The sequence below is a fragment of the Serinus canaria genome, chromosome 9 (genome assembly GCF_022539315.1).
Source record: "Serinus canaria isolate serCan28SL12 chromosome 9, serCan2020, whole genome shotgun sequence".
Lineage (NCBI taxonomy): Eukaryota > Metazoa > Chordata > Aves > Passeriformes > Fringillidae > Serinus > Serinus canaria.
Genome location: NC_066323.1, coordinates 907,663 through 933,501, shown reverse-complemented (window position 1 = coordinate 933,501; position 25,839 = coordinate 907,663). Strand labels below are relative to the sequence as shown.

At 52.1% G+C, this 25,839-nt stretch overlaps 2 protein-coding genes across 3 annotated transcripts; both read left to right on the top strand.

The window, feature by feature from the left end:
• Positions 1-925: 925 nt before the first annotated feature.
• SLC33A1 (solute carrier family 33 member 1) lies at positions 926-11,234 on the top strand. 2 transcript variants are annotated; one of them, XM_009089393.4, is made up of 6 exons: positions 926-1,664; positions 5,798-5,988; positions 6,615-6,799; positions 7,207-7,324; positions 8,076-8,291; positions 9,928-11,234. In XM_009089393.4, the coding sequence occupies exons 1-6, from the start codon at positions 941-943 to the stop codon at positions 10,093-10,095; spliced, it is 1,602 nt and encodes a 533-aa protein (XP_009087641.4). In that variant the 5' UTR covers positions 926-940; the 3' UTR covers positions 10,096-11,234. The 2 variants fall into 2 exon arrangements, with proteins under 2 accessions (XP_009087641.4, XP_050834019.1); XM_050978062.1 differs by lacking the exons at positions 5,798-5,988; positions 7,207-7,324.
• A 1,557-nt stretch (positions 11,235-12,791) lies between these two features.
• Positions 12,792-18,787, top strand: C9H3orf33 (chromosome 9 C3orf33 homolog). Its single transcript, XM_030227381.2, has 5 exons — positions 12,792-12,884; positions 12,973-13,032; positions 16,029-16,182; positions 16,864-17,024; positions 17,654-18,787. The coding sequence occupies exons 1-5, from the start codon at positions 12,792-12,794 to the stop codon at positions 17,924-17,926; spliced, it is 741 nt and encodes a 246-aa protein (XP_030083241.2). The 3' UTR covers positions 17,927-18,787.
• Positions 18,788-25,839: the final 7,052 nt, after the last annotated feature.

Here is a 25,839-nt window from a genome sequence, read left to right as displayed (position 1 = left end):
AGCTTAAAGCCCATCCCAATCCACCCCCTGCTATGGGCAGGGACACCTTCCATTGACCAGGTCCATCCTGGCTTTGGACACTGAACCTGCTGTGCCTGCTGGGTGAATTCCCCAGCGGACACCGGAGAACGTGACTGCATCCGTGGAACCTCCTGGAGCGGCCCCTGGGCGGTTTTGATGGCTTTTCCTGAGCATCAGTGTAAATAGAAGGAATGAAGGAATTCTGGTTAAGGAATTCTGGTTCTGCTGTCAGATTCCAAACAGTTCTGACATGAGGCTGATGAAATGTACAGGTTTTGTTCAAAATCGGGCTTTCTGGTCTGTTGTTTTTTTGGATGTGTCATTCTTTTACAGTTTTATTTACATTGCCGTTCAAGCAGCGTTATCTCAGAGCACGTGGCACAGGATTGTGTCCAGACAGGTCTGCAGTATCCCCAGTGAGGAGACTGCACGCCCTCTCTGGTCTCTGTTACAGTGCTCGCAGCAAAGATCTTCCTTCTGTCGAGGTGGAACTTCCTGGGTTCAGTCCCTGCCCGTTGCTCCGGTGCCATTGCTGGGCCCCCGGAGCAGAGCCGGGGAAGAGCAGAGCTCTGACCCTCCCTGCACCCAGGGACAGACAAGGACAGACAGGGACGGCCGGGGCCCCTCTCGAGGCTGAATAGCCAGAGCTCCCTCAGCCTTTCCTAGGCACGGAGTCTCTCCAGTGATCCCGATCCGCATCCCATCCCGGTTCCTGTTCCCGGTTCCGCTCCCTCTGCCCCTGCCCCGTCAATCAGGGCCAGGGGGCGGTGCTATGCATGACGTCACCCTCGTTGCACTAATGAGGCGCAGCCACGGTTGGCCCGCGCGGGGCGGGGCGGTTCCCTCAGCGCGGCGGCGCCGGGGCCGCTCCCGGGCCGTTCCCGCCCGCGCCGGGGCCGCTGCCGGGCCGCTGCCGGACATGGCGCCCGCCATCGCCGCCGAGGAGGGCGGCCGGCAGCGCCGCGCCGCCACCCGCCAGCACAGCCTGGACCTGACGGGCGACTCGCCCCCCGACGGGCTGCCCGGGGACACCGAGGCGCTGCTGCCGGCGCCGGCGCGGGCGCGGGGGTACCGCGCGGAGCTGGGCAGCATCCTGCTGCTGCTGGTGCTGTACGTGCTGCAGGGCATCCCGCTGGGGCTGGCGGGCAGCGTGCCGCTCATCCTGCAGAGCAAGAGCGCCAGCTACACCGACCAGGCCTTCTTCAGCTTCGTGTTCTGGCCCTTCAGCCTGAAGCTGCTGTGGGCGCCCTTGGTGGACGCCGTGTACCTGCGCGGCTTCGGCCGCCGCAAGTCGTGGCTGGTGCCCACGCAGTACGTGCTGGGGCTTTTCATGATCTACATGTCCACGCAGGTGGACGCGCTGCTGGGCGACGGCCACGGCCGCGGCCCCGACGTGGCGGCCCTCACCGTCACCTTCTTCCTCTTCGAGTTCCTGGCGGCCACGCAGGACATCGCGGTGGACGGGTGGGCGCTCACCATGCTGTCCCGGGAGAACGTGGGCTACGCCTCCACCTGCAACTCCGTGGGGCAGACGGCTGGCTACTTCCTGGGAAACGTCCTGTTCCTGGCCCTCGAGTCCGCCTCCTTCTGCAACAAGTACCTGCGCTTCGAGCCGCAGCCGCGGGGCATCGTCACCCTCTCAGGTACTGCCGGGCGTGCTGGGACAGAGCCAGAGTGCGCTGGTTTGGAGGGCACTAAAGAGATTCCCCGTGCAGGGACACCTCCCACTGCCACAGCTGCTCCCAGCCCCAGTGTTCAGCCTGGCCTTGGTCTCTGCCAGGGATCCAGGGGCAGCCACAGCTGCTCTGGGCACCCTGTGCCAGGGCCTGCCCACCCTCCCAGGGAAGGATTTTTTCCTGATAATAATGGTTATGTCTTCCTCAGGATGCTTCTTCTCTGTGCCTGGACCCCTCTGTGGTTTGATGCTGGGAACCAAACAGGTTTGGTTGGTCCCTTGTGAGAAAGCACAGCCTGCTCGGAGGCTGGCAGAGCCCACTGCTGCATGCACTGGACTTCAAATTTTTCTGGGCTAAAGTGTGTGGGAAACCTGCCTTGTCATTATCTTGGCTGACCTAAGCACTTTGGAGGAACTGGTTTTTTTCCTCCTAGTTTAATAGCCATGGACTAGATTACTCTTTAAAAAAAGCAAGCCAAAGTCTCCATGTAGGAAGAAGAAAGAGGGGAACCAAAAAAAAAAAAAAAGAATAGAAGTGTTAGTGTTCAGGGTTGAGCATGTAGCCAGTTTCTGAAGGAAAGCCTTATATTAGTAAATTAAGGGGAATTTGCTTTTTCTCTTTATCAAATTAAATGGAGTGTGGTAATCCAAGCATAACCGTCTGCCAGTGGAGGGATGTTCCTGTTTGCTGGGGTTTGGGATTTTTCTCAGAAAGGGTCTATGTGGTGGTTGGTGTTAGGGGTATTACCCTGGAGATGCTTGAAGTGCAGCTGGTTTGGTTGCAAGGTTGAGTGAGGACAGGAAATGCTGGCACCATTCTGGCTGCAGCCTCAGGGTGACCCTGGCAGTGAAGAGCAGATCCCCATGGTCTCAGTCTCTGCTCCCCCTCACACCGATTGCCTTGCCTGTGCCATCTCAGATCAGGTATGCCAGAACAGGCTGGAATTGTTGTGTGAAGGGGACCTTTGCTTTCTGTCCTCCCCCTTCCTCAGGGATGAATCAGGACAGCAGGTTCCACAGCTGCTGTGCTTGAGTGGTCTCTGCAGCTCTCACCACTGCTAACCAGTCCTCCCCTTTGCTCCCTGCTGCCAGCCTCGTGCCTGGCCTATGCCAAGGAGCGCAGAGTGCCCCTGCAAGTGTCCCAGCTGGTCCCTGGCCTTCCCTGGAGCTGTGCAGCTCCTGGGCTGGCATGTCCATCCCTCTCACTGCAGTGCACACTGATGTCTTTGCTGCTGATGCAACTGGCAGCCACTGCTGTTCAGACAGCTTGGCTTGGCTGTACTTCCCTCATTGCCCAGGGTTTTGGTTGGTTGGGTTTTTTCCTTTCAGGGCTGTTTGTATAAATGGGTTTGTTACTATTACCAAAGTGCTGTTTTTAAAAGATATTATCCCCAAACCCAAACAGCACCAATGCCACCTCCGTAACCCGCCCTGGAGTATTGCTGTGGGTGGAGTAAGAACAGCAAATAACTGACACTGTAGTTGCAGGATATGGTGTTTCAGGTAGTAAAACTGTAAGAAATTTCTGTTTCTCAGTCGTGTGAGTGGCACAGTTTGGTGTTTCCCTGGAGCAGCTGAGAGCAGCAGGAGTAACCAGCTCGCTGAGGAGCACAGGGGCTCACCTGTCCTTGCCCTGGCTGTAACAGGCTAATGATGAGCAGGTTTGGGCAGGTAAAGCAGCAGAAAACTTCACTGCTGGAAAAGGTGAATGTTCTCTGCCAGCTGAGATCTCTGAGCACTTTTGTTGTAGGCTGAGCCCAGTGCCAGGGAAAGAACAAGTCAAGAACAAGTCAACACTCCGTGATCCAGAGGGCGGCACTCACAGGGAGCTGGGTCAGGGGAGGGTTAGTTTGGATCTCAGGGAAAGGTTCTTTCCCTGGAGGGTGCTGGCACTGCCCAGGCTCCCCAGGGAATGGGCACAGCTCTGAGGTTGCCAGAGCTCCAGAGGAGCCTTTGGACAGCACTGCCAGGGTTCTCTTGTGCCAGGCCAGGAGCTGGGATGATCCTGGGAGTGGGTCTGTCCCAACTGAAGATATTCTGTGATTCTAAGTCAGCTCGGAGTTGTTGAGAAGCAGCAGCAGCATTCATTTAACTTCTGGAAATAATATGGACAAATGTAAACCCATCATCAAACTCACCACACCAAAGGCTGTGCTGGGCTGTGTCAGGCTGAAATGCCAGAGAAGGAAGCAGGAAAAACCCTTCTGTGGGCTGATTGTCCTGGCATGTCCAGGGGTTTATTTAGCACTTCCTGTTCAGTTGACTTACATCTTTTTAAAAGCAGGGGAAGCTCCCTGGCTGGGTTTGTGATTCCTGCCTGGTTTGCCTGTTCCAGGGAAAGGGAGGGACAGGGAAAGAGAGAAGACAGGACAAAGGTGCCCCTTAAAGGCCTCCCCCACTCACCTGTGCCAGGGACTGTGAAGCACCCCTCCTCCTGGGATCCTGGGTACCTGTACCACCTAGGTACCTTCTTCATTGCTGTTTTACAGCCTGATCCATCCCTGATCTAGTTCAAAACTTGTCTTGCCCCATCTCAGTGGTTTATTTTGTCACTAGCAGAGTAGCTGCAGAAACAAAATAGGGATGGGGGAAGCAGCAGTGGTGGGACCAGAAAGTTTGTCCTTGAAATCCCTTATGTTAACTCTAATTTCAAAGTTCTCTTGCTTGTATCCTGTTAGTGAGGTTCCTTGTATTTGAAAGGAAATGTACCTTAGTTTTGTGTAAACTGCCTACAGCCTCAAAAAACCCAATTTTTCTTGTCTGAACTACTATATATATATATATGGTGGGTTTTTTTCTTTTTTTCTTGCTTTGCTTTGTTGCTGATGCAGCCCCTGCAGTGCTGTGCTGCAGCTGACAGGGCTGGCCTGATCAGGAGCACTCATGTGATGATGCTCAGAGCTATTTCTATCCCCATCCTTGCACTGTGTGTCTCTCACTGCAGTGATAATGCTCAGGGTTATTATTAGAGAACTGCTCCTCTACATCCTTTGTAGCCAGCAGCTGTGATTAGTGAGACTCAGAAAATGCATCTTTCCTTGGGAATGTCTGTTCAGGGCACCTTGTTTTTTTAAGAGAGAGCAATCTGACAGTGTTGCTTGTGAGGTCATGTTTATTTTAGGCAAGGGAAAAGTAGCAGAAGTGGTGTGAAGAGCCTTTTCTTCTGTTACCCTGGGAATGGTGGGACACACCTGGAGCAGTCCTTGCACATTTTCTTCCCTGCTGTGGTGGAGAAGCAGGCAATGATTGACCAAACCTTTTTTGCCTCTGCCCTTTCTTTCACCAGCCCTCACTGCTCCTGCTGGATTTCCTGGAGGCTGCTGGAACTGCTCCTGACCAGGAAGACTAAAGGCTGCTTCTGTCCTACCCCCTGCACAGGCTGAGTTCTTTCCTGCCTCTGTCATAAAGGCAGAGGATAGGATGATCTTGAACTGGCCATTCACTAAATCAGAAAGTACTCTCTTGGTGGTTTTTTACTGCCTCACATCCATGATTTAGCAGATACTGATCTGCTTAAAACAGAGCACTGGAATGCTGCCAAGGATCCACTTCAGCCAGGCAAATCTGAGGACTCCTTACAACTCTGTAAAAACTTTCCTCAGGCCATCTTCACCCTCCTAAATCCCTGTTTCCTGCAGGTGGGAGATGGATATTAGATAGGGGTGTAGAGCTGAGGCACAGAGTGGTTCCCTCACTGCAGGGTAAGGGAGGAGCTGGGAAGGAGTTCTGCCTCTGGAGGTTCTTCCCTGTTTTCTAACTATTACATGTGGTTTTCCTCCTTTATCAGCCTGTAGTGGTTTTGTGTGTAATCCTTCAGCACATCCATTTTTGCCTGTTTCTCCTCCAACATGCTCACTGTGGTAATAACCCACCAAGCAGCAGGGAGGTGACCTGGTTTGCTGCTGCTCCTCTGCCTCAGCTCCAGCAAACACCTCCTTTCAGAGGAGGGCAGAGCTGTGTCACTCACTGTATGTAGCTCTGTGCTTGTGGTTTGCTTTGCTGCTTGTTTTTATTCCACTTTGATTATTAGGTTTACGTTCTACAACTGTCAGTCATGACTGCTACAAAGAAATTTTTATTTTATTTTATTTTCCCCTCCAGATTTCCTGTTTTTCTGGGGAGCTGTCTTCTTAGTTACCACTACATTGGTTGCCTTTTTGAAAAAGGAAAACGAGGAGCTAATACCAGCAAAGGAAGAAACAAAAGGCATCACTGACACATACAGGCTGCTATTCTCAATAATCAAGATGCCCGCAGTTCTTACTTTCTGTCTCTTGATCCTCACGTCAAAAGTAAGTAAATACATATAAGAATTGTTAAATGCTGGCATCAGACTCTGGAAGGCTGCTGAGTCCCCAGGATGTAACTTAGTTTTGCTGTTGGCTGTCACAAGAGTTGTGAATTTTCACATGAAATTCAAGCAGAATGGGTTATCTCATTGTGCTGAGCAGGGCTGTGCAGCAGAAAAGCTTTGTGAGAGCTTTTGTGTTTGACACAAGCATTGGACAGAAGCTTGGTGGCAATGTGGTATTAAAGTAAAGTACATTTTTAAACAGGCTGTGTAGCCTGCAGTTAAAAGGACAGAGAATGTTTGGTTTTAGCTCAGAATTCCCAGCTCTGTCCAAGCTGGGTTTCCATGGCTCCTAGTTGGACTCTGAGGATGCCAACAGCAGGGAAGGCACAGGAATGAATGTCAGTGCTGCTTAATGTTCCTGGAATAGTTTTGGCTGTGATGACAGTAAGAGTGTGCAAGTGTAGAACATGTAGAACTAATCTGGAAATCAAATCAGGGGCAGAAGTGACTTCAGTGACAGTGTGTTCTGTATCCCATTTCTCAATTTACGTGATAGGGAATAAATTAAATTTCTAGCAAAACTCCCTGTTCTCCTCAGCTTATTTTGTCTCCCTGACATTGCAGATTGGGTTTTCAGCAGCAGATGCTGTAACAGGACTCAAACTGGTGGAGGAGGGAGTCCCCAAAGAGCACCTGGCTCTGCTGGCAGTTCCAATGGTTCCTTTGCAGATCATCTTGCCTCTGGTTATCAGCAAATACACAGCGGGCCCCCAGCCCCTGAACACCTTCTACAAAGCAATGCCTTACAGGTAAAGCCTCACTTTAGTGGAACACAGTAATATGTGTACTCAGTCTGTGTGTTCAGATCACCTGTAGGGTTTTGTGTGTAAGTCTCTGACTTCCAGGTCCAAAGAAGTGTGTCAGGATTGTCACAGTGAGTTGAACTGTCTGGTTCATGCAGTGTCACTGTGTGCAAGCAGAGCATGAGGAGTTTGGGATGTGCATGTACAGCAGCATTAGATCAGTGCTCTCCTGCTCCTACTAACAGTGTCACCGCTTGTCATTTGATATCTAATTCTGAGATAGAAATAGGCATAAGTATTTGGATCTAAACTATTTTAATGTACTCTCTTTAGTTGGTCAGTGGTTGCTTTGTGTTGAGGAAACACTTGGGAAGAATTACTTGGAATAACAATCATCTTTTTCATCCCTCCAGGTTGCTGTTTGGCCTGGAATTCGCTTTCCTGGTGTGGTGGGCTCCTAAAGTAAAGCATGAAGGAGGATTTCCTGTCTACTACTATGCTGTGGTGGTGCTGAGCTATGCTCTACACCAGGTAACAGTCACAGTGTGGAGAGGGGAAATGCTGTTCCCTGTCTTGTCCTGGGTCACACTGGAATCCCTCCAAGCCTGACCTGTGCTGTGTGGCAGGACTGACTTCTAATATTCTTGCCAGTGTTATTCCTCCCTTTTCCCTGTGCTCCACTGGACATCATCTGTGAGCTACTTTGAGTTTTCCATGTCTGGTGTAGTTCCCCAGATTCCTTTTACACCACACCCAGAAGCTCAAAAGCACAGAGGATCTGGAGAAATCCCAGAACTGTGTCTGAGCTTGATAGGGATGCTGATGAATGCACTGGTTGTGCAAATAAATAAAGTTATGTGATCCCCGTCCTAGGAAAAAAACTCAGTTGGAGAGACATCATAATGGATCTGATCCAAAGACTTGGGAAACAAGCACCTGATACAGTGTGGTCTTTGGATCAGAACTGGAATGCAGGGCCCTGAAAGGTGATTTTTAAATGCAGAAGGGTTGTGCTTAGGTGCTGGTTTAGCTGGCTGATTGTATTTCAGTTTGATAACCCAAGTCATGCCAGTGCATGTGAGGCTGGGTCTGCTGCAGCATGACTTGAGACAAGCAGCAAGGCCACTCACCGAGTTAGCACAGGGACAGGCTGCAGGAGGAACTGCTGCTGCTGCTGCTGGGATCATTTTCCAGTCAGTGCTGCTGAGCTCAGGGGATCTCTCAGCAGGGTTGTCGTGCTGGGGGTTTCAGTTGTGTCTGTCTGTCTGTCTGTGTCCCCCAGGTCACCCTGTACAGCATGTACGTGGCCGTCATGGCCTTCAACGCCAAGGTCAGCGACCCGCTCATCGGGGGCACCTACATGACCCTGCTCAACACCGTCTCCAACCTGGGGGGCAACTGGCCCTCCACGGTGGCCCTGTGGCTGGTGGACCCCCTGACAGTGAAGGAGTGTGCTGGGGCCCAGGGCCACACCTGTGCCACTGCAGCAGCCACAGAGGTGAGGCTGGGGGCTGGGGGTCTCTGCTCAATGCCTCAATTAAATGGCTTCCTTTGGGAACCTTCACAATGTATAGCTTGTGCTCACAAATTCCCACTGATGGAGCTCATTTTCCTGTCTGATAAAATCCAGTCTCTTAGCACCTGTGCACTCTGAAAAAGCACCCCTTACCCAGGGTTTGCAGCTGCAGAGTAGTGAGCCCTTTCTTCCCACGCTACCTGGATTAGAAGCTCCAGACTGGTGCCACAGTCTGTGCAGTGTGAGGAGCCTGTAGGTGTGGTTTGCAGTTGTGCAGTCAGAGGCTCTGTCCTTGGCAGGCTCTCTGTCCCCCAGGGCCCTCCATTTCTTTGCTAGGTTTTTTCTTCCTCTTGTCTCCCTGGAGGCTTCTTATCTGTCTGCCTTGATACCTTCTCCAAGATGCTGCTCTGCTCTCTGATTTTGGTGTCCACTTTCCCCTTGAAATCAAGTGGGACTGGCTGCCTGCCCAGTTCTGGGAGCCCTGTGAAAGAGAACAAAGAACTTGCTGTACACAGATCAAACAACAGGACACAAAACTGCTGGGAAAGCAACATTTCAAATTCACCTCCTCACAGCAAATGAGACATTTGACATGGCTGAAGAGTAGAAGTGTTTGGGATTTTTTTTTTTCTGTGCTCATGACTGAGATTTATTTCGCTCCTGAATGCCAGGATGCTCTAGGATGTGGAGGTTCTCTAAATGATCAAAGTGTTCTGGAGTCCAGCATGACTTGTCTGAACTGGAGTTGCAGTTTTTATTGGTGAAGAAGAGAAACTGCTTCTGCAGCAGATGCTTTCCCAGCCTCTTGCTCATTAGCCTGTCACTAATTAGGTTCCTTGTGTCTCAGCCTCTACTGAGCTTGAGTCCTTTCTCCTTCATCTCACTCCTCTGATCTTTTCTCACATCCTCCTGGTAGGTGACATACCACCACCACCACCACGCCCTTCTTATTCCTAATCTGATTTTGACATGTCTCAGAATAATGAAAATGCTGGCAGAGCCTCAGCTCAGAGAGTTGATTAATCCTGGGATTAGAGCAGTGTTGAAAGCCAAACAATAGCAGAAACGATCTTAGGCCGTACAGTCACCCTGTGAATGCTGGGGCTTTGTCTTCCAGTTCAAAACCATCCTGGGTGTGTTTCTCCCAGATACAGAATCATGGGATAGATTGGATTGGAAGGACCTAAAAGCCCATCCAGTACCACTCCCTGCCATGGGCAGGGACACCTTCTACTATCCTAGGCTGCTCCCAGCCCTGTCCAACCTGGCCTTGAACATTTCCAGGTTCAGGGAGTCCACAACATGGATGGCTAGAGAAAACAAATCATCTTTCTCTGTGAGGTTGAGAGCAGTGGTTGCACCTGCAGGCCAGCAGGGCCAGCAGGGCTGTGTCTGATTGCTGGAGTTTGCCCTTGGCTGATGTGCTGCTCCATTTCCCAGGTTTAGGGCAGGTTTGGTACTTTGTTACTTTTCATGCTGCTGATAAGCTCAAAAGCCTCTCTGACCAATTGCATAGGAAACAACAAAGAGTAAAGAACTCTATTTAGCCCTGCCCAGGAGCAGGGAGACAGCTCTGGAGAGCTGTGTGCTCAGTGCATTGCCCTGTGCTCTGTTTCAGCTGTGCACAGCAGCTGGGGGCTCCTGTGTGACCACCCTGGACGGGTACTACGTGGAGTCCGTCGTCTGCGTCATCCTGGGCTTCGCCTGGTGGTTCTTCCTTGGACCAAAATTCAAAAAGCTGCAGGACGAAGGACAGTCTTCGTGGAAGTGCAAGAGGAGCAACTGATGCACTTAGGTGTTGGATGGACCAGCAAGATGGTTTTAGTTTTATTACAAAGACATACCCCATAATCAGCACCCCGGAATCTCGGTGTTCCTGTGCCACGCCAGGGAGATCTGTGTGGCCGAGGCAGGGCTGTGTGTGGCACCACTGCCCTCCCCACAGCACAGCAGTTCAGAAAGGAATGACTAAAGCACCAACTCCGTGCCCCATGCTTACCCCTGACTCCAGAGCTGCTGGTTCCATAGGGCACCTCTGGGAAAGCTCCTGGTGGCTGTAGAGGCAGCAGCATTGCCAGCTGAGTGCCAGCTTTTATTTTCACGCAAAAGTGATCTGACAGGGCAGCTGAGCCGGGGAAGGATGCCCAAGGCATTCTGACTTGGAGGCTAAGCATGGTACTGTGGAATTCCTTGTGGGAAGATCAGTGTGAGATGTTTGTGGGCTTTGCTTCTTCTCACTTTCTGAACTGTAACCACGCCTCAAAGGACGAAATGTTCCGGAGATTCTTTTAAATGTATTTTCTGGCTTTTATAAGCTTTAAAGATTTATAAGAAACTATTTTTATAAGCAAATTACATTAGTTTAATTTATTTCCGCTGTTTCAAGGCAGTTTGATTTACGTTCAAGGTAATTTCTTGACGGCAAAATGCTGTAAGGTAGGACTGGAATAACGCACAATCCTCCGAGCCTTGAGTCCTGCAGCTGGAACTGGAGGTGCTTCCCAAGGGAGGGCACGTGGGCCTTTGGAAGGGGTGAGTTGATAGGGGAAGACCAATCCATTGGTTTTCCAAAGTGTATTACTAAAATGGGAATATTCATTCTCAAAAGCAGTGGGAGCACCGAGACTTCCCCCAGGCAGGGGTGAGAGGAGTGAGGTGGTGATGACAAAGTTGCCAAATTCCCAGGGAGCTGGTGCAGGACTCTCCCTCACACCAATCCAACGGGCACAGTCCTGTGGCAGAGCTGCTGCAGAATTCACTGCTGGTGCCATGTGGTGGAAACATTCCTGCTGGATTTCTCCCACTGAGCTCCCTCCTGAGTGCCTTAGGGACCCACAGGTGCTAGAGAGGCACTCGGACCCCTCTGGGTGTATGTGGAACATTGGTATTGGAAAGGAAAACTATTAAACATCCCTTGCAAAGGTGCACGAGGTTCCCTGCCACGTTTCTTGTCAATATTTGAGGGACTTGGCTGGGAGGGGGTTTGGGATCTTCTGCTACTGTGTTTTGGGGGAAAAGTGACCTAATGTCACCTCTGGAGTGCTGGGGTGGTGGGTGGGTGTACAAAGGATCTCCTTGGCATCAGGGGTAAGGAGGGGACTGGAAGAAGACACTGACCTTGTGCTTCTCTGGACACTGCCTCCTGTCCTCTGTCCCCTCCCTCAAGGGACACACCTCACAGTTTGCTTCAAGCACAGCAAAACCTCTCGTGCTAAGTGAAATCACATGGGTTTACTGCCCAAGCCAAATGTCTTCCAGTTTCCCTTCTGCATAAGAATAAAACATAAAAACATATCAGATTTATGGCTGCACCTTTCAGTCCCTGTCCCACAAGCTCCACTGCATTAACTCTGTGAGGCACTTCAGTTCTGTGTCCTCTCTGGAACTGTGGCCAATTATTGAATTACGTCTTGCATACCTGGAGGGGATGTTTTAACTCTTCTGATTGTGAGGCAAAACTTCAAGTGCAGAAGCTGATAAAACCCAATACACAGCAAATTTAATTTACTTTGCAATTTTTTTTTCACTATTTTTAAAGGTGCCAGTGGAACTTGTTACTAATAAAGATGGGTTAAGGATTAACTCAATCAATAATTAGATTATCAACAATATCAAAATTGCACATAAACTCCAAATAGATAGGAATAGATATGTTACTTAAATAATGGCGTCCTTTTACAAACTGTTGAAACAAGTTAGGGATTAGTGCTTTTATTTATTTTAAGCAGCTATTTTGTAAGTTGGAGAGGTTGCTGCTGTGCCAGCTCCTTTGCAGACTGCTGAAGAGCACCCGTAAGATTTTGATGTTGCTACTTTTTTTCTACCAGCTCTGGTCAAGAGTGATTTTTCTTTTTAACATGAGAATTAGTACGGACTTAAACATCTTTAACATTAAAAAAACTAACCAAACAAAAAATAAACCCCAAACCAACAAGAATAACAAACCAAACAAATTGAAATGCCAAGAAGAAAGGAGCATCTGAAGGGCTGGAAGAGGTGTGGTACAAGTTTGAGGAGCTCAATGCAGAGTTCAGCCTGGAGAGGAGAAGGCTCTGGGAGAGCTCAGAGCCCCTGGCAGGGCCTGAAGGGGCTCCAGGAGAGCTGCAGAGGGACTGGGGACAAGGGATGGAGGGACAGGACCCAGGGAATGGCTCCCACTGCTGAGGGCAGGGATGGATGGGAGATTGGGAATCGGGAAATGTTCCCTGGGAGGGTGGGCAGGCCCCGGCACAGGGTGCCCAGGGAGGCTGTGGCTGTCCCTGTCCCCTGGCAGTGCCCCGGCCGGGGCTGCTCGGAGCCGGTGTCGCTCCGCGGCACGGTGGCACCGGGCGCTGTTCGGTTCCCGTTCCCGTGGCACAGCGGCACCGGGCGCTGTTCGGTTCCCGTGGCACAGCGGCACCGGGCGCTGTTCGGTTCCCGGGGCACAGCGGCACCGGGCGCTGTTCGTTCCCCGGCTCCCGCGGGGGCGCTCGGGACGCGGCGATGCCGGAGCAGGGCGGCGGCGGCTCCGAGCGCGCCGCGCTGGCCCTGGCCCGGCTCTCCGAGTGGGCGGACGAGCACCTGGGGCTGCTGCGGGTACCGGGGCTGGGCGGGCACCGGAGCTGGGCGGGTAGCGGGCCGGGGGGGCCCGCTGGGCCCGGCTGAGCCCCGTTCTCCTCCGCAGGGCCTGATCGCCGGCGCGGCCGCGGCCGGGGTGCTGCTGCTGGCGCGGAGCTACCGCGTGGTGAGTGCGGGGCCGGGCCCGGGGGCGCGGGGGAGGCAGGCACGGGCCCGGGGGATGCGGGGGAGCCCGGCACAGCCTTCCAGAACCTGGAGGAGCCCGTCACAGGCCTGGGAGATGCGGGGGGAGCCCGGTACGGCCGCTAAGAAGCGGGAGGTGCGGGGAGAGCCCGTCTCGGGCCTGGGGGTAGGGGGAGAGCTCGGCACAGCCCGTCAGAACCGGGGGGCGCCCGGCACGGGCCCGGGAGATTCAGGGAAGCCCGGCACGGCCCCTCAGAACCGGGGGCAGCCTGGGGCGGCCCTGCCCTGCCCTGCCGTCCCGGCCCTGCCTCACGGCCGTGGCTGTCCCGCCCGGGGCTGTTCCGGCGGCACCGCCAAAGCATTCCCGTGTTTTGTTCGGGTTTGCGCAAAGCGGGAGCTGGAGGCTCCCGCGAAAGGCTGCCCACTCCTCAGTATTTAACATTATTTATATATTTTAACAAACCATCAACCTTCACTGCTTACAAATTCCGTAACTTTTCTGTCAGTTCGCACTCAGCCCCTCTATGTCAGCTGTGTCTGTGGTTTCCCGTGCTGAGCAGCCCCAGCCCCAGCCCTTCCCTCCGCCGGAGCGCGGGGTCCCTCTGGCCCGGGTGGGCAGTGCTCAGTGCTCAATGGTCAGTGCTCAGTGCTCAGCGGACGATGGCCAGTGCTCAGTGGTCAGTGGCTGGTGGTCAGCGCTCAGTGCCCAGTGCTCAGTGTCCGGTGGTCCGTGCTCAGTGCTCAGCGGTCAGTGCTCAGTGCCCAGTGCTCAGTGCTCAGCGGTCAGTGCTCAATGGTCAGTGCTCAGTGCTCAGTGCTCAGCAGTCAGCGCTCAATGGTCAGTGCTCAGCGGTCAGTGCTCAATGGTCAGTGCCCAGTGCTCAGTGCTCAATGGTCAGTGCCCAGTGCTCAATGGTCAGTGTCCAGTGCTCAATGGTCAGTGCTCAGCGGTCAGTGCTCAATGGTCAGTGCCCAGTGCTCAGTGCTCAATGGTCAGTGCTCAGCGGTCAGTGCTCAATGGTCAGTGCCCAGTGCTCAGTGCTCAATGGTCAGTGCTCAGTGCTCAATGGTCAGTGCTCAGCGGTCAGTGCTTAATGGTCAGTGCCCAGTGCTCAGTGCTCAATGGTCAGTGCTCAGCGGTCAGTGCTCAATGGTCAGTGCCCAGTGCTCAGTGCTCACTGGTCAGTGCCCAGTGCTCAGTGCTCAATGGTCAGTGCTCAGTGCTCAATGGTCAGTGCTCAGTGCTCAATGGTCAGTGCTCAGCGGTCAGTGCTCAGTGGCCGCGCTGTCCTGCTGCTGGAGTTGCCTTTTCCCCGGGACCGCTCAGCCCGGCTGGCTCCACGGCTGGTGGCTCCCACCCAGACAGCCCATTCATCTTGGCATTGTCTTCCCTTTTCCTTAAAACTAAAGATTAGCCAAGCGTGCAAGGTTCACAATGCGATTGCTTCATCATAACGGTCCTGCTACAGCTACTGATTAACAAGTGAAAAAACCCAACAGAGTTTGATTCAGGTCTTGAGGGCTCGATATCGCTGTGTTGTGGCATCTCCAGGGGTCCCTTGTTCTCGCCTGTTCCTGACGCCCCTGGGAGGGTCATTACCCTTTGCCTGTCCCACTGCAGCTCGAGCACCCTCCCTTGTCCAAACACAGCTGAAACAGCCGCTTGCCTCGAGTATTCTCTGTCCTTCCACATGCAGAAATTCTTCTGAATGGTTTTAAACATCACCCAAATCTTCCCTCGCTCCCAGGATGGGCAGGGCACCCTGGGTTAACATCACACTGCTCACTCCTGGAGAAGCTGAACCTCCACGGCCAGGAGCCACCATGCTTCCACAGGGTTCCAGCTGCTTGAAAAAATCACAGTTACCTTCATCTTCCCCCTGCCCAATTCCAAATGATACAAGAGAACGTTTGTGTGGTGTTGTTTTTACTTAAAAATCCTACCAGAAAACCTGAACTACGAATGTTGCTAGAATTCTTTTTCTCTATCTTTTGTTTGGTTGGTTTTGACCCAAGGGCCTGTGAATGCATTAACCTGACTGGTGGGGCAAATGAAATCAACTTTGAACAACTTTTATTCCTAAAAACCTCTAGGTTTCCTGCCTGCAAGGGTCTAAGTTCCCATGTTCCCAGTGGGAGGCCCTATGGGCTGCAGAGGGGGAGGTTTGCTGAATAAATAACACAGGAGACACAGCTTTAGTTGTGGTGTTTTGGGGGTTTATTTCCCAGCAGTAGTACAGCAGTGCTCAGTGGGTTTCACAACTCTGTAGGTCAGTGCTCTGCTAAGGCTTGTTACAATGAGACCTCAGTGCCTTAAATTTTGGGGGTCCTTATGTTTTGGGGTCTCACATGTCCTTCTCCCTCACCCCAGACCTGTGGCTGCTCCATTCCTGTGCCGCGGCCCAAGTCTTTGGTGCTGCTCAGCTTGGTTTTCCTGTGTGATCACATAACCATTCCCTTTGGATCCTCCCAGGCTGTAGTATCAAATTTAATCTTGTGATCTTCCCAGAGCTGTTCACCTGCCTTTGTCCCTCTCCTGGTTTCCTCCGGCATCAAAGGCGGGGTTGTTTCTGCCCTCCCTGCTCTGCCTTTGTTTTCAGCGTGTCTGTCCTCTGGCTTCCTTTCACCCCTCTCCCAGCCCCATTCAGGCTGCTTCTAAAACACTTTTCTTGGGGAATCAAGTGAACTTCAATAGGCATTGCTCAAAAAATGTCAGTTTCTGTTCTTTCTCTAAACGTGGTTTTTGTGTCCGCGTCTACATTGCAAGTCCTGTAAAACATGGAAAATGGTAAGTGTGGAGAGGCTGGCACAGCTTCTGCAGCTACTCACTATTAAATATATATTTATATTTACTTGCCCATGGTGTGTAATAAAAGGGGTGGAATTTCCCAAACTATTTTGAGACGTTGGATTTAGTGTGGCTGTAACTGCTCTATGTTTTTTCTTAAAATTTTGTCTTTCTCTTCCTTCCATCACTAGACAACAAAGTTCACAAATCCTTTGGAAATACCTGTGGAGTTTGTAGAAAAGAATGTGAAATTGAGAGGGAAATTACATCACATCACAGAGAAGGGCCTGGAAGTTGAGCACATTCCCATCAGCATTCCTTTCATCTCAGCCATCCAGAGAAAATGTGAGTAATGAGTAAAAGAGTGTGAAGAGCAAGGGCAGAAATGAAATGTGCTGCTCTTAGAGTGGCTGCAAGCTTGAGAGGAAGGGCTGAGGCACATTTCCAGCTCTGCCTTTTGGTCTTTCTGTGCTTTGCAGGTGGGAAACTGGGGAATAAAAGACATGAGGAGACAGAGAGTTTGTCACTACAGTGTTTGTGTTAATCCTTACAGTTACTGTGATATTTTCCAGCAGCAGAAGTAAGCACTCAGGCAGTGCTTGTGTTTGCACAGCTCATCTCATTCCTGGCAGAAAGCCTCTGTTGGGATTGTGCTTTTATTTGCAGACACCGATTTCAAGGGATAGTTTTTCTGTCAGAAACAAACTGTCCATCAAGTCCGTGACTCACACTGGCTGTGCAAACACCAGCAGGTGCTGATGCTTCTGCCCCTGTGGATGAAAGATAGGGACTGAGAGTGGGAGCAGATCTTTTTCTTTGCATGCCAAATAAACCAAATTATGAATTAGGCAACCTTGAATTGATATATTTTCTTCCCCTGAAGAAGAGATGAGACCAAATTCCTGTTCGCTTGAGGAACTAAAAGGGATTCTTTTAGTCCACAGGAATCAATTAATTCCCAGCAGCTGAGGGTCTGTGCAGAGGCTGAGCTTTTCCCCAGCAGCAGACATGTCCTTTCCCTTGCAGGGCAGCCAGAGGGGCTCCTGCTGATCCGCCTGGCTGGGGTGGAGCTGGCTGCAGGTGGCACGGCCTGGCTGCAGCGGGAGCTGCTCCCCAAACAGCCCCTGTGGTTCCAGCTCCTGGGGAGGGACAGCTCGGCCCTGGAATGCCTTGTCCTAGTCCATAAGGTAAGGAGACACAAACACTGGCTCTTATCTGCAGTTTTAGATGTGACTGTAGTCACACAGTTCTCTCAGTGCATTTAACAAATGCTGTTGTTTATGATTTATCATCCTTGGTGTGAATTTTAAATGTTGCATTTGCAAATCTGTTTGCAGGAGCAGTAGTTTTTCAGACTGATTCATGGCAGGAATGTGTTTCTCTGCCAGTGCCAAAAAGGCATCTGTAGTTCTGATTAGCCTAATGTTTGTTATCCAGTGTTCCCTCACAAATGCCTTGTTGTAGAATCACAGCATGGTTTGGGTTGGAAGGGACTTATAGACCATCCAGTCCCAGCCCATGGGCAGGGACACCCTCCACTATTCCAGGTGCTCCCAGCCCCAATGTCCAGCCTGGCCTTGGGCACTGCCAGGGATCCAGGGGCAACCACAGCTGCTCTGGGCACCCTGTGCCAGGGCCTGCCCACCCTCACACTGTAGTTGGGTTTGAAGTCACCTGGATTCCTCTTCACTTCTAACTTCTCCTGCCAAAGCGTAGATACAGCCATGAGTAAAGCTTGTTCCTCTGAGGGAGTTCACACCAAACCCCAAATAACCCTGTTTCAGTGGTGAATATCTATTTATTGTGGTTTTTCTAGGGTAGGTTTTCCAGCACGTGCTTGAACGAAGAGCTCTTGAGCCAAGGGCTGGCCAGAGCAGCCCGGATTGAGGGGCTGCCTCACCACACCCGCCTCTACTGGAAACTGCACAAAAGGCTCCTCCAGGCTGAGTTAAATGCTGTGAATAAAAATAAAGGCATATGGAAAGAGCAGACGTACTCTGAAAGAGTCAAGGAGCGCATAAACAGCAATAAATTCCTGCAGAGGCTGAAACAGTTTGTGAGCTGGGTTAGAAGCTCTACTGAGAGGTGAAAAGGTGGGGAATGCAGCTCCCCAAGTTGTGGGCAATGTGTATGTTTGTGATCACAAGCACTGCTGTGATGTTGAGGGTCCCTGTCTCAAACACAAACCCCTTAGTTCATGGTTACACAGAATATAAACCCCCAGTTCATGGTTATTTAGAATACATCCCATATCATACTCACAGGACTGAAGTTTAGTAGCAGTGTGCAGGTCACCAGTGAAAATGTTCTGATGCCAGACTTCTCCACAGTGATGTCCTGAATTAGTTGTCCAGTTTCCACCTGCTGAACTCTGGGCTGTGCTGCCCAGTGCAGGTTTGAAGGGCAGTCCATTCACACCCCTGTAATGTGCCATTGCTGCCAAGCCCACACTGGATACAAACCCCAAGTCAGGCCTTTACAAAGCTCGTGGGATGGGTTTAAACACAACCTTTTTGTTTGAATTCTGTTCTCATGCTACTTTTTGGTGTAATTTGTGGTTTAAAACTCATTCATCTTGAATGATGGGTTGCATTGTTAGTGATATAAAAGGTGATTTGTTATGGTTGATCTTAAAAAGCTGATAAGGTTGTAATAACTAAAGTTCCTCAGGGGAAAAACATCACTTGGTGTAACAAAGAATATAATGTCAGGAATCCAAATATTTCAAAGACAACTTTCATTTGAAGAGGAGAACTTGTGTTGTTTTTTTTCTGATGGTTCTGTATCTAAAATTAGATGAATATGAAACTTTAACATGAAATTTGACAAGGAGGATCTGACTGTGCTAAGAACTTGAATTCTTACTTTATTTTTGATACACATGTGAAGTATATGAGTGTATTACTATTTATGTTGTAAATATTCTCAGAATAAAGATTGAATTTCTCAAGTTCATTGTTACATGTTTTATACACCCAGCCCTTGACCCTTGTTTAACCTCCCACAGTCCCAGTATTTATTTAAAGTGAAGTGTTTTACAGATTTTCTTTCTTTCTTTCTGTGTGATTGCTTTCCAGTGAAACACTGGGGAGAAGAATGTGGTACAAAAAAACCTTAATGGCTTATCTGGCCATTGATGTATCTGTTGCTACATCAGCATTTTATCTACTGAGTTCACGGCAAAGTTGTGACTCCTGAGATCCTTAAAAAAACCCCAGTTTCCTTGGGTAAGAATAGATGTTAGTGGTTCTTTAGTCCTTTTGTTCCTGGTCCTCGAAGGGTGAGGCTGGTGCTAGGGAGCAGCGAGCCATGAAATACCTGCAGTGTGTTGGGACCCAGGAGAGTGTGTTGTGCAGGAGAGGGGAGGCAACTCTGGGGCAGCAAACCAGGTGTCTGTGCCTGCTTGAAAATGGAAAATGAGAAAAGTGAGATCCTGGGTTTATGCATAAGACAATGGAGGGCTGAGCCAGCCAGCACTGTGGCTCTTGGATGTGAAATGCATCAGGCAGTCAGAGATTTGGGATTGGCTGTGGCACCCTCCAGAGCAAAACTCAAAGCTGAATTTTAACCCAAAGTACGCATTCAGGCTCAGCAACAATCCACTCCTGGGGGTTTATAGGTGTTCCTACGTCTGGGAAGTAGGAGAAGCTTTTCCAAGCTGGGCATAATTGTACACTGATGATTTATTTTCTGTAATAATTAAATATAATTCTGGACTTCGCACTTCTGTTCTGTAGATGAGTCACAGGAGGATTTATCACAAAAATCCACTGTAAAGCTGAGAGAAAAGTCTCAGGAAGCCACGTGCTACATTTCTAGCAAGCAGAGGTGAGGTGTGGGCGAATGTGAACAGTGTGTTGTTCCCTCACATGGATTTGGGGTTGCAGTGACAAATGATTTCTTGAGGGTCAGGTCCTGTAATTGTTTGTTAATGCTGTTTTCCTTATCACGCAGGGCTTATCTTTAAAAAAAAAAAACCCAACCCACCAGCACACCCTCCCCCCTCAGAGAGAGCCCAATTCAGTTCAAAGCTGTGCTTTCCATCTGTGCAGGGCTTGAGAGGTTGCAGATCCTGTCTCTGTGGGAGGCCTGGCTATTGGAAAAGCAGTAATAGGAGCAGAGACAAATATCTCTGCAGCACCCGGCAGAGCTGGCTGGGAGAGAAGCAGCATTTTCTCCTCTACATAAACCCCCACAGCTGCCTCTCAGCAGCTCCATCCCTCCCTTCTCCCTCAGCAGTGCCCAGCAGAGGATTTCCAACAGAGGAGGCAGTTCTGTGACTGGGAATAAGGACAAGAATTAAACTGTTCAGCACCTCTGCCTTTGCCCCTCTGAATGTGCCATGAGCGATGCAACATCTTCAAAAGACCACAAGGAGTGAAAGGAGAGACCCGGCCTCCAAATGGCCCAAGAAAAATACCTCAGACACTGCACAGACTTTTTATTGCTGGTGTGGCATGTCAGGCAAATGGCAATAAACATCCCCGGCCCCTCGGAGCCCACCGGCAGCGCGGGCACGGGGCTGCTCTTTGCATCCTTTGGGAGCAAACTTCTGAGCAGGGCTTTTGTGATAAGAGAACGGGGAAGGGCTTTAAACGAAGGGAGATATGTTTAGATTGGATTTAAGAAATAATTGTTTTAATCAGAGGGTGGTGAAGCCCTGGCGCAGGGTGCCCAGAGAAGCTGCGGCTGCCCCTGGATCCCTGGAAGCGTCCAAGGTTGGACAGGGCTTGGAGCAGCCTGGGGCAGGGGTCGGGTGGGAGGGCCGGGGGTCTCCATGGCACCCGCTGGGCGAGGGGCCGCCCCGAGGGGCCGCTTCTCGCTCTGTTCCCATCGCATCCCACGGGCACCGCTCCCCACGGCTCGGCCGGGGAGCTCGGTGAATCCCCCGGGAGGAGACTCGGCCGGGCCGGCGGGGGTCGGGCAGGGCGGCGCCGAGGGGAGAGGATCGGGGGGCTTAGTCCCGATGGCGCTGAGGGGAGCAGCTCGGGGGGCTCAGTCCCGGTGGTGCTGAGGGGAGCGGCTCGGGGGGCTCAGTCCCGGTGGTGCTGAGGGGAGCGGCTCGGGGGGCTCAGTCCCGGCGGCGCTGAGGGGAGCGGCTCGGGGGGCTCAGTCCCGGCGGCGCTGAGGGGAGCGGCTCGGGGGGCTCAGTCCCGGCGGCGCTGAGGGGAGCGGCTCGGGGGGCTCAGTCCCGGCCGGGCGGTGCTGAGGGGAGCGGCTCGGGGGGCTCAGTCCCGGTGGCGCTGAGGGGAGCGGCTCGGGGGGCTCAGTCCCGGCGGCGCTGAGGGGAGCGGCTCGGGGGGCTCAGTCCCGGCGGCGCTGAGGGGAGCGGCTCGGGGGGCTCAGTCCCGGCGGCGCTGAGGGGAGCGGGCGGTGCTGCCCCACCGCTCGCAGCGTACACACAATGGAGCAATGGAGCAGGTTGAACGGGCTCGGGGCCGCGGCAACACCGGGGCTGGATCTCGGCTCGGGCCGCCTCAGCCTCTCCTGGGAAGACGGGACGCTCCGCTCCGCTCCGTCGCGGCCGCTCCGGGTTTCGGCAGGGCCCGCGGCGGGGGCGGGTCGCGCCGGGCGGGCCGGGCGGGGCGGGCGGCAGCGCTGGGGTTTGAACGGAGCAGGTTGTGCACCCGCACCGTGCCGGGGCTGTGCGTGCGGCCGTGGCGGCGAGGCACAGCACCGCAGCGGACCGAACCGAGCCCACCCCGGCGGCCGCGGTGAGTGAGGGCGGACGGGACCCCCGAGCCCCGTCGCTGTGCGCGGCCCCGCGGGCGCTCCCGGCGGGACGGGACTGTGTCCCTGCGAGCCTCCGCTGGGCTTTCCCATGCGGCTGGTGCTGGTTTCTCCCGGTGTTCGCGGCCGGAGTTGAGGTGGGGGTTTCCGAGGTGGAGTTTCTCTTCCGCCCGTTTCACAGACGGCTCCGCGCGCCCCGAGCGCTCGCCGTGCGGAGCCGCCGCTCCGGGGCTCTCCCGGGGGCCGCTCTCTGCCGCCGCCGTGCCCCGGCCGTGTTTGTGCTGCTGGACGGAGGGAGCATCGCCGGGACGAGCTCCAGCCGCACTCCCCCGCTCGCCATGTGCCGGGGCGGCGCTGCCCCGCGGCGGTGCCAGGACAGCACCTGGGCCGCGGGCAGTGAAACCGGAGCGAGCTGCAGCCGCTTGGCTCGCCCCAGCCCCAGCCCCAGCCCAGCCCGTGTTCAGCGAGGCTTCGTGGAAAATCCCGACCCCCCTGAGGAGCGCAGGACAGCAGCCAGCAGTGGGAGCGCGCCTGTCCCCACCTGGATGGGGCTGGGACGGTGCTGAGAAGAGTCAAACCTCTTGCTGGACTGAGTCCTCCCTAAAAGTACCTTATTTCTAATTGCCTACTCCATAAACCATTTTGTTTTAAAGGAAGTAAAATGAGGTAGGAATTAAACTCCATGCACGTTTTGTTGTGATTGAGCTACTCTGTGCAATTCTGGGAACTTCAACTCCAGCTGGCCAAAAAGTGCTTTAGAAGAAGTGTTATTAAATTCCAGGGAGAAAGATATAAGCCTTATCTGATGGACCAGTCATAGGCTCTTTGTTTAAAGTGTGCTTTAACTCCTGAGTTATAAAATACAATGTTTGCCTGTTTTCAGGGGCCCTCCTGCTCTACTTGTCCTTGGGACTTCTGGCCCTCATGTTGCAAAACTTAGGAAATGAAAGAAAAGTTAAGGTGTTTGTTCTGAAATGTAAAAGAATAATTGCAGGTAACAGTACTGAAAAGAGAGGCAGGGCTCAACCCTGCAGCGAGGCACCTGAGTTGAGATAATGTGCGATATGGAAAGAAAATCCAGGCTTTTTGGGAGGTGAGAGGCAGCCAAATGCATACACGCTGTTAAAAAGTCTTCCTGGTTCTTTAAGCATCAGCTCCCTGGAATAAGTTAGAGAGCGCTACTTTTATAAAATCTGTTTTTAACTCTGAAGGATGCTCTTTTCCTACACTCAAAAATGCCCGTAGGCTGCTACAAAAAGAAATGTTGAGTTTTATCAGCTGAAGATGCACGATTTGTGAGAAATGATCCATTCACGGGTGCTTTCTGGTTCCGTGCTACCTATTGTCTATAAAAATGGGGATCAGCTGGTGGGTTGGGATCAAGTGGCGCACAACTCATTATTTTAACAAAAGCGGCTCGGCTTGGGAGGTTGCCTAGGGAATTGATTTAATGCTGCTGTCCTTTCAGCCGTTGAGGCGGGTGTCCCGCCATGACTTTGATCAAAATCACCGGTATTTGAGAAGGAGCATAAAATTTTCCCTCCATAAAAGCAAAAAAAGAGGTCGCCCGCTTTTAACAGCTCCCAGTTTTGCATGAGCTGATCTGTAATTTAAAACACTGTCAAGAAATAGCCGTGTCAGAAATACAGTTTCATGAGGGTCAAAATGTAGAATGAAAATTAGTCCTCTGTTCAAGATTTGGCTTACCCTTATTTCTGGGAAAGGCTTTAAGCTGTGTGTTTCTGTTGGGTCTATAAAATAATCTTTTTATAAACAGAACAGTTTTCCTTTAATAAAATCTGAATAGGCTGAGGTTTTTTCTAAAGTGTCACCCAAGATCCAATTCCATTTAAATTGATAACGTTGATGGCACAGTCAGGGCGCAGCCACGTGAAGTAGTGTGGTGGTGTGGAGATTCGTTTTGTTTGTTGCTCTGGGCTTTTTAATAAGTTTAAACAAGCCTGAATGTAAAAAAAAAAAACAAAAAAAACAAAAACAAACTCTCCAAATTAGGAAAGCAAATGTCTGTTTCCAGGTCTGCTGGAGATCTGCTGTACTGTCTGCAGCAGGACAGCATATTCTGCCTGTGCCTTCAGAGGAGGTGAGACTGTCATGCCTGATTGCCCTGGGGGCTCTTACAGGAACTCCTTCCATAAGGGCTGCGGATGTGCTGGCTGTGCAGCACTGTGGGTGCTCTACAAGGTGTGCAAGGTGTGCGGCACTGAGGGTGCTCTGCAAGGTGTGCTGGGCTATGGGGCACTGAGGGTGCTCTACAAGGTGTGCAGGGTGTGCGGCACTGAGGGTGCTCTACAAGGTGTGCAGGGTGTGCGGCACTGAGGGTGCTCTGCAAGGTGTGCTGGCTGTGCGGCACTGAGGGTGCTCTGCAAGGTGTGCTGGGCTATGGGGCACTGAGGGTGCTCTGCAAGGTGTGCAGGGTGTGCGGCACTGAGGGTGCTCTGCAAGGTGTGCAGGGTGTGCAGCACTGAGGGTGCTCTACAAGGTGTGCTGGGCTATGGGGCACTGAGGGTGCTCTGCAAGGTGTGCAGGGTGTGCGGCACTGAGGGTGCTCTGCAAGGTGTGCAGGGTGTGCGGCACTGAGGGTGCTCTACAAGGTGTGCTGGGTGTGCGGCACTGAGGGTGCTCTGCAAGGTGTGCAGGGTGTGCGGCACTGAGGGTGCTCTACAAGGTGTTCTGGGTGTGCGGCACTGAGGGTGCTCTACAAGGTGTGCAGGGTGTGCAGCACTGAGGGTGCTCTGCAAGGTGTGCAGGGTGTGCGGCACTGAGGGTGCTCTACAAGGTGTGCAGGGTGTGCGGCACTGAGGGTGCTCTGCAAGGTGTGCAGGGTGTGCAGCACTGAGGGTGCTCTGCAAGGTGTGCAGGGTGTGCGGCACTGAGGGTGCTCTACAAGCATTTTGGTGGTGTTTTCCTCGTGGCACGGCAGATGCATTGCCTGCTCTGAGCAGTCGTGGCTGTTGCACTGGGAATTGTTAGAGGCACTGGCTACCGGCCAGTGGTTTTCTGGGCAGTGGATTCACTGGTTTGAACCTGTGGGTCTGGGCTGTGCCAGCAACAAATCTGGTTTTGTTTCCCAGCCCATGAGCAGAAGGTGCTTCTGGTGGAGCCCTGCGGGGGTCAGCTGGTGCCAGACTGATCTAACGGCCAGCAGGGAGCTGTGTGTTCTTGTGTATCCTTTGGGTTTGTTTTCCTCCTTTCTTGTTTATTTTAGGAAACTGGAACTGTTTTCTGTAACAAAGGTGGCTTTCTTGCTCCAGTCTCCACGGTCACTGTTGTTACTCCAGAGGGCTTACAGTAGAGGGCTGAGCTTGCCCTCTGCTCTCTTGACTTTGGAGCCTTTTGCTGTTCATCCGACACTACAGAAGGACTGTCCAGGTGTACCTGGGTGGCTGAGAGTGATGTGAGGCGCAGATCTGAGGGATGAGGAGGCAGGTTGGGGGATGCACAATGCTAGGAAGTATCTGACACTGCAGATGGGCACTCACAAAGGTTCCCCCAGGGACAGTGAAGTGCAGAGGAGAGCTGGGCAGAGTTTGGAGCAGATGCCTGTTGCAGGGCTAGAAGAAGCAGGGCACAGGCTGCTGAGGATGCCACGTGCCCTGGTGGAGGCTCAGTCAACCACTGAAGGATGTAAAACCACTCCAAGGGTGTTTGGAGTGTGTGTTACAGGTCTTGGCATGAGGTGCCCATGTGAGTCTCTTCAGGCTGAAGTAACTCAAGCCTGCTTGCAAGAAACTTCAAGTGGAGGCAGGCAGTGGTGCAGAGCAGTGTGTGCTCTGTTACAGACGTGATTTATTGGGACTGACATGGAGTTCCTGTTCCTTTGCACACCGAGTGTGACCCAGAGTGTGGCTGGGATGTGTCAGCTGGGATGGCGTGGGTCACACCAGGCAGTGCTGAGCCTCACGAGCTTCTCTTTCTTCGTTTGGCTGTTGTTCAACCCACAGGTGAAAAAAAAAAAAAAAGGAAGAGTGTTAGTAATTACCAACTGTGTTAATTGATGTTCAGCACAGAAGATCTTGTGGAGTGAAATGCCCACTCTTGGGGGAACCACGCACACACTGCTAAGTGGCCAGGTAGACAAGGTGCAGGTCATCCTTGTCCATGCCTCAGACGTGGCTGCATTGGCACAAGTCCTTTCCAGGAGTCCTATTTTTATCTCCACAGTTTATCACATTGTGAGTTGTTTCTGCACATTTTAGATTTTCATTTACAGAAAGACTCCTGCGTTCATTTGCAGTTTGAAACTCTCTGTGC

Excerpts from the sequence above, each read along its gene's own strand:
- SLC33A1 (XM_009089393.4), top strand. The coding sequence starts at position 941 with ATGGCGCCCGCCATCGCCGCCGAGGAGGGCGGCCGGCAGCGCCGCGCC. Across the intron at positions 6,800-7,206 it reads TACAAAGCAATGCCTTACAG|GTTGCTGTTTGGCCTGGAAT; the intron begins GTAAAGCCTCAC and ends TCATCCCTCCAG. Across the intron at positions 7,325-8,075 it reads TGAGCTATGCTCTACACCAG|GTCACCCTGTACAGCATGTA; the intron begins GTAACAGTCACA and ends TGTGTCCCCCAG.
- C9H3orf33 (XM_030227381.2), top strand. The coding sequence starts at position 12,792 with ATGCCGGAGCAGGGCGGCGGCGGCTCCGAGCGCGCCGCGCTGGCCCTG. Across the intron at positions 13,033-16,028 it reads TGGCGCGGAGCTACCGCGTG|ACAACAAAGTTCACAAATCC; the intron begins GTGAGTGCGGGG and ends TTCCATCACTAG. Across the intron at positions 17,025-17,653 it reads GCCTTGTCCTAGTCCATAAG|GGTAGGTTTTCCAGCACGTG; the intron begins GTAAGGAGACAC and ends TGGTTTTTCTAG.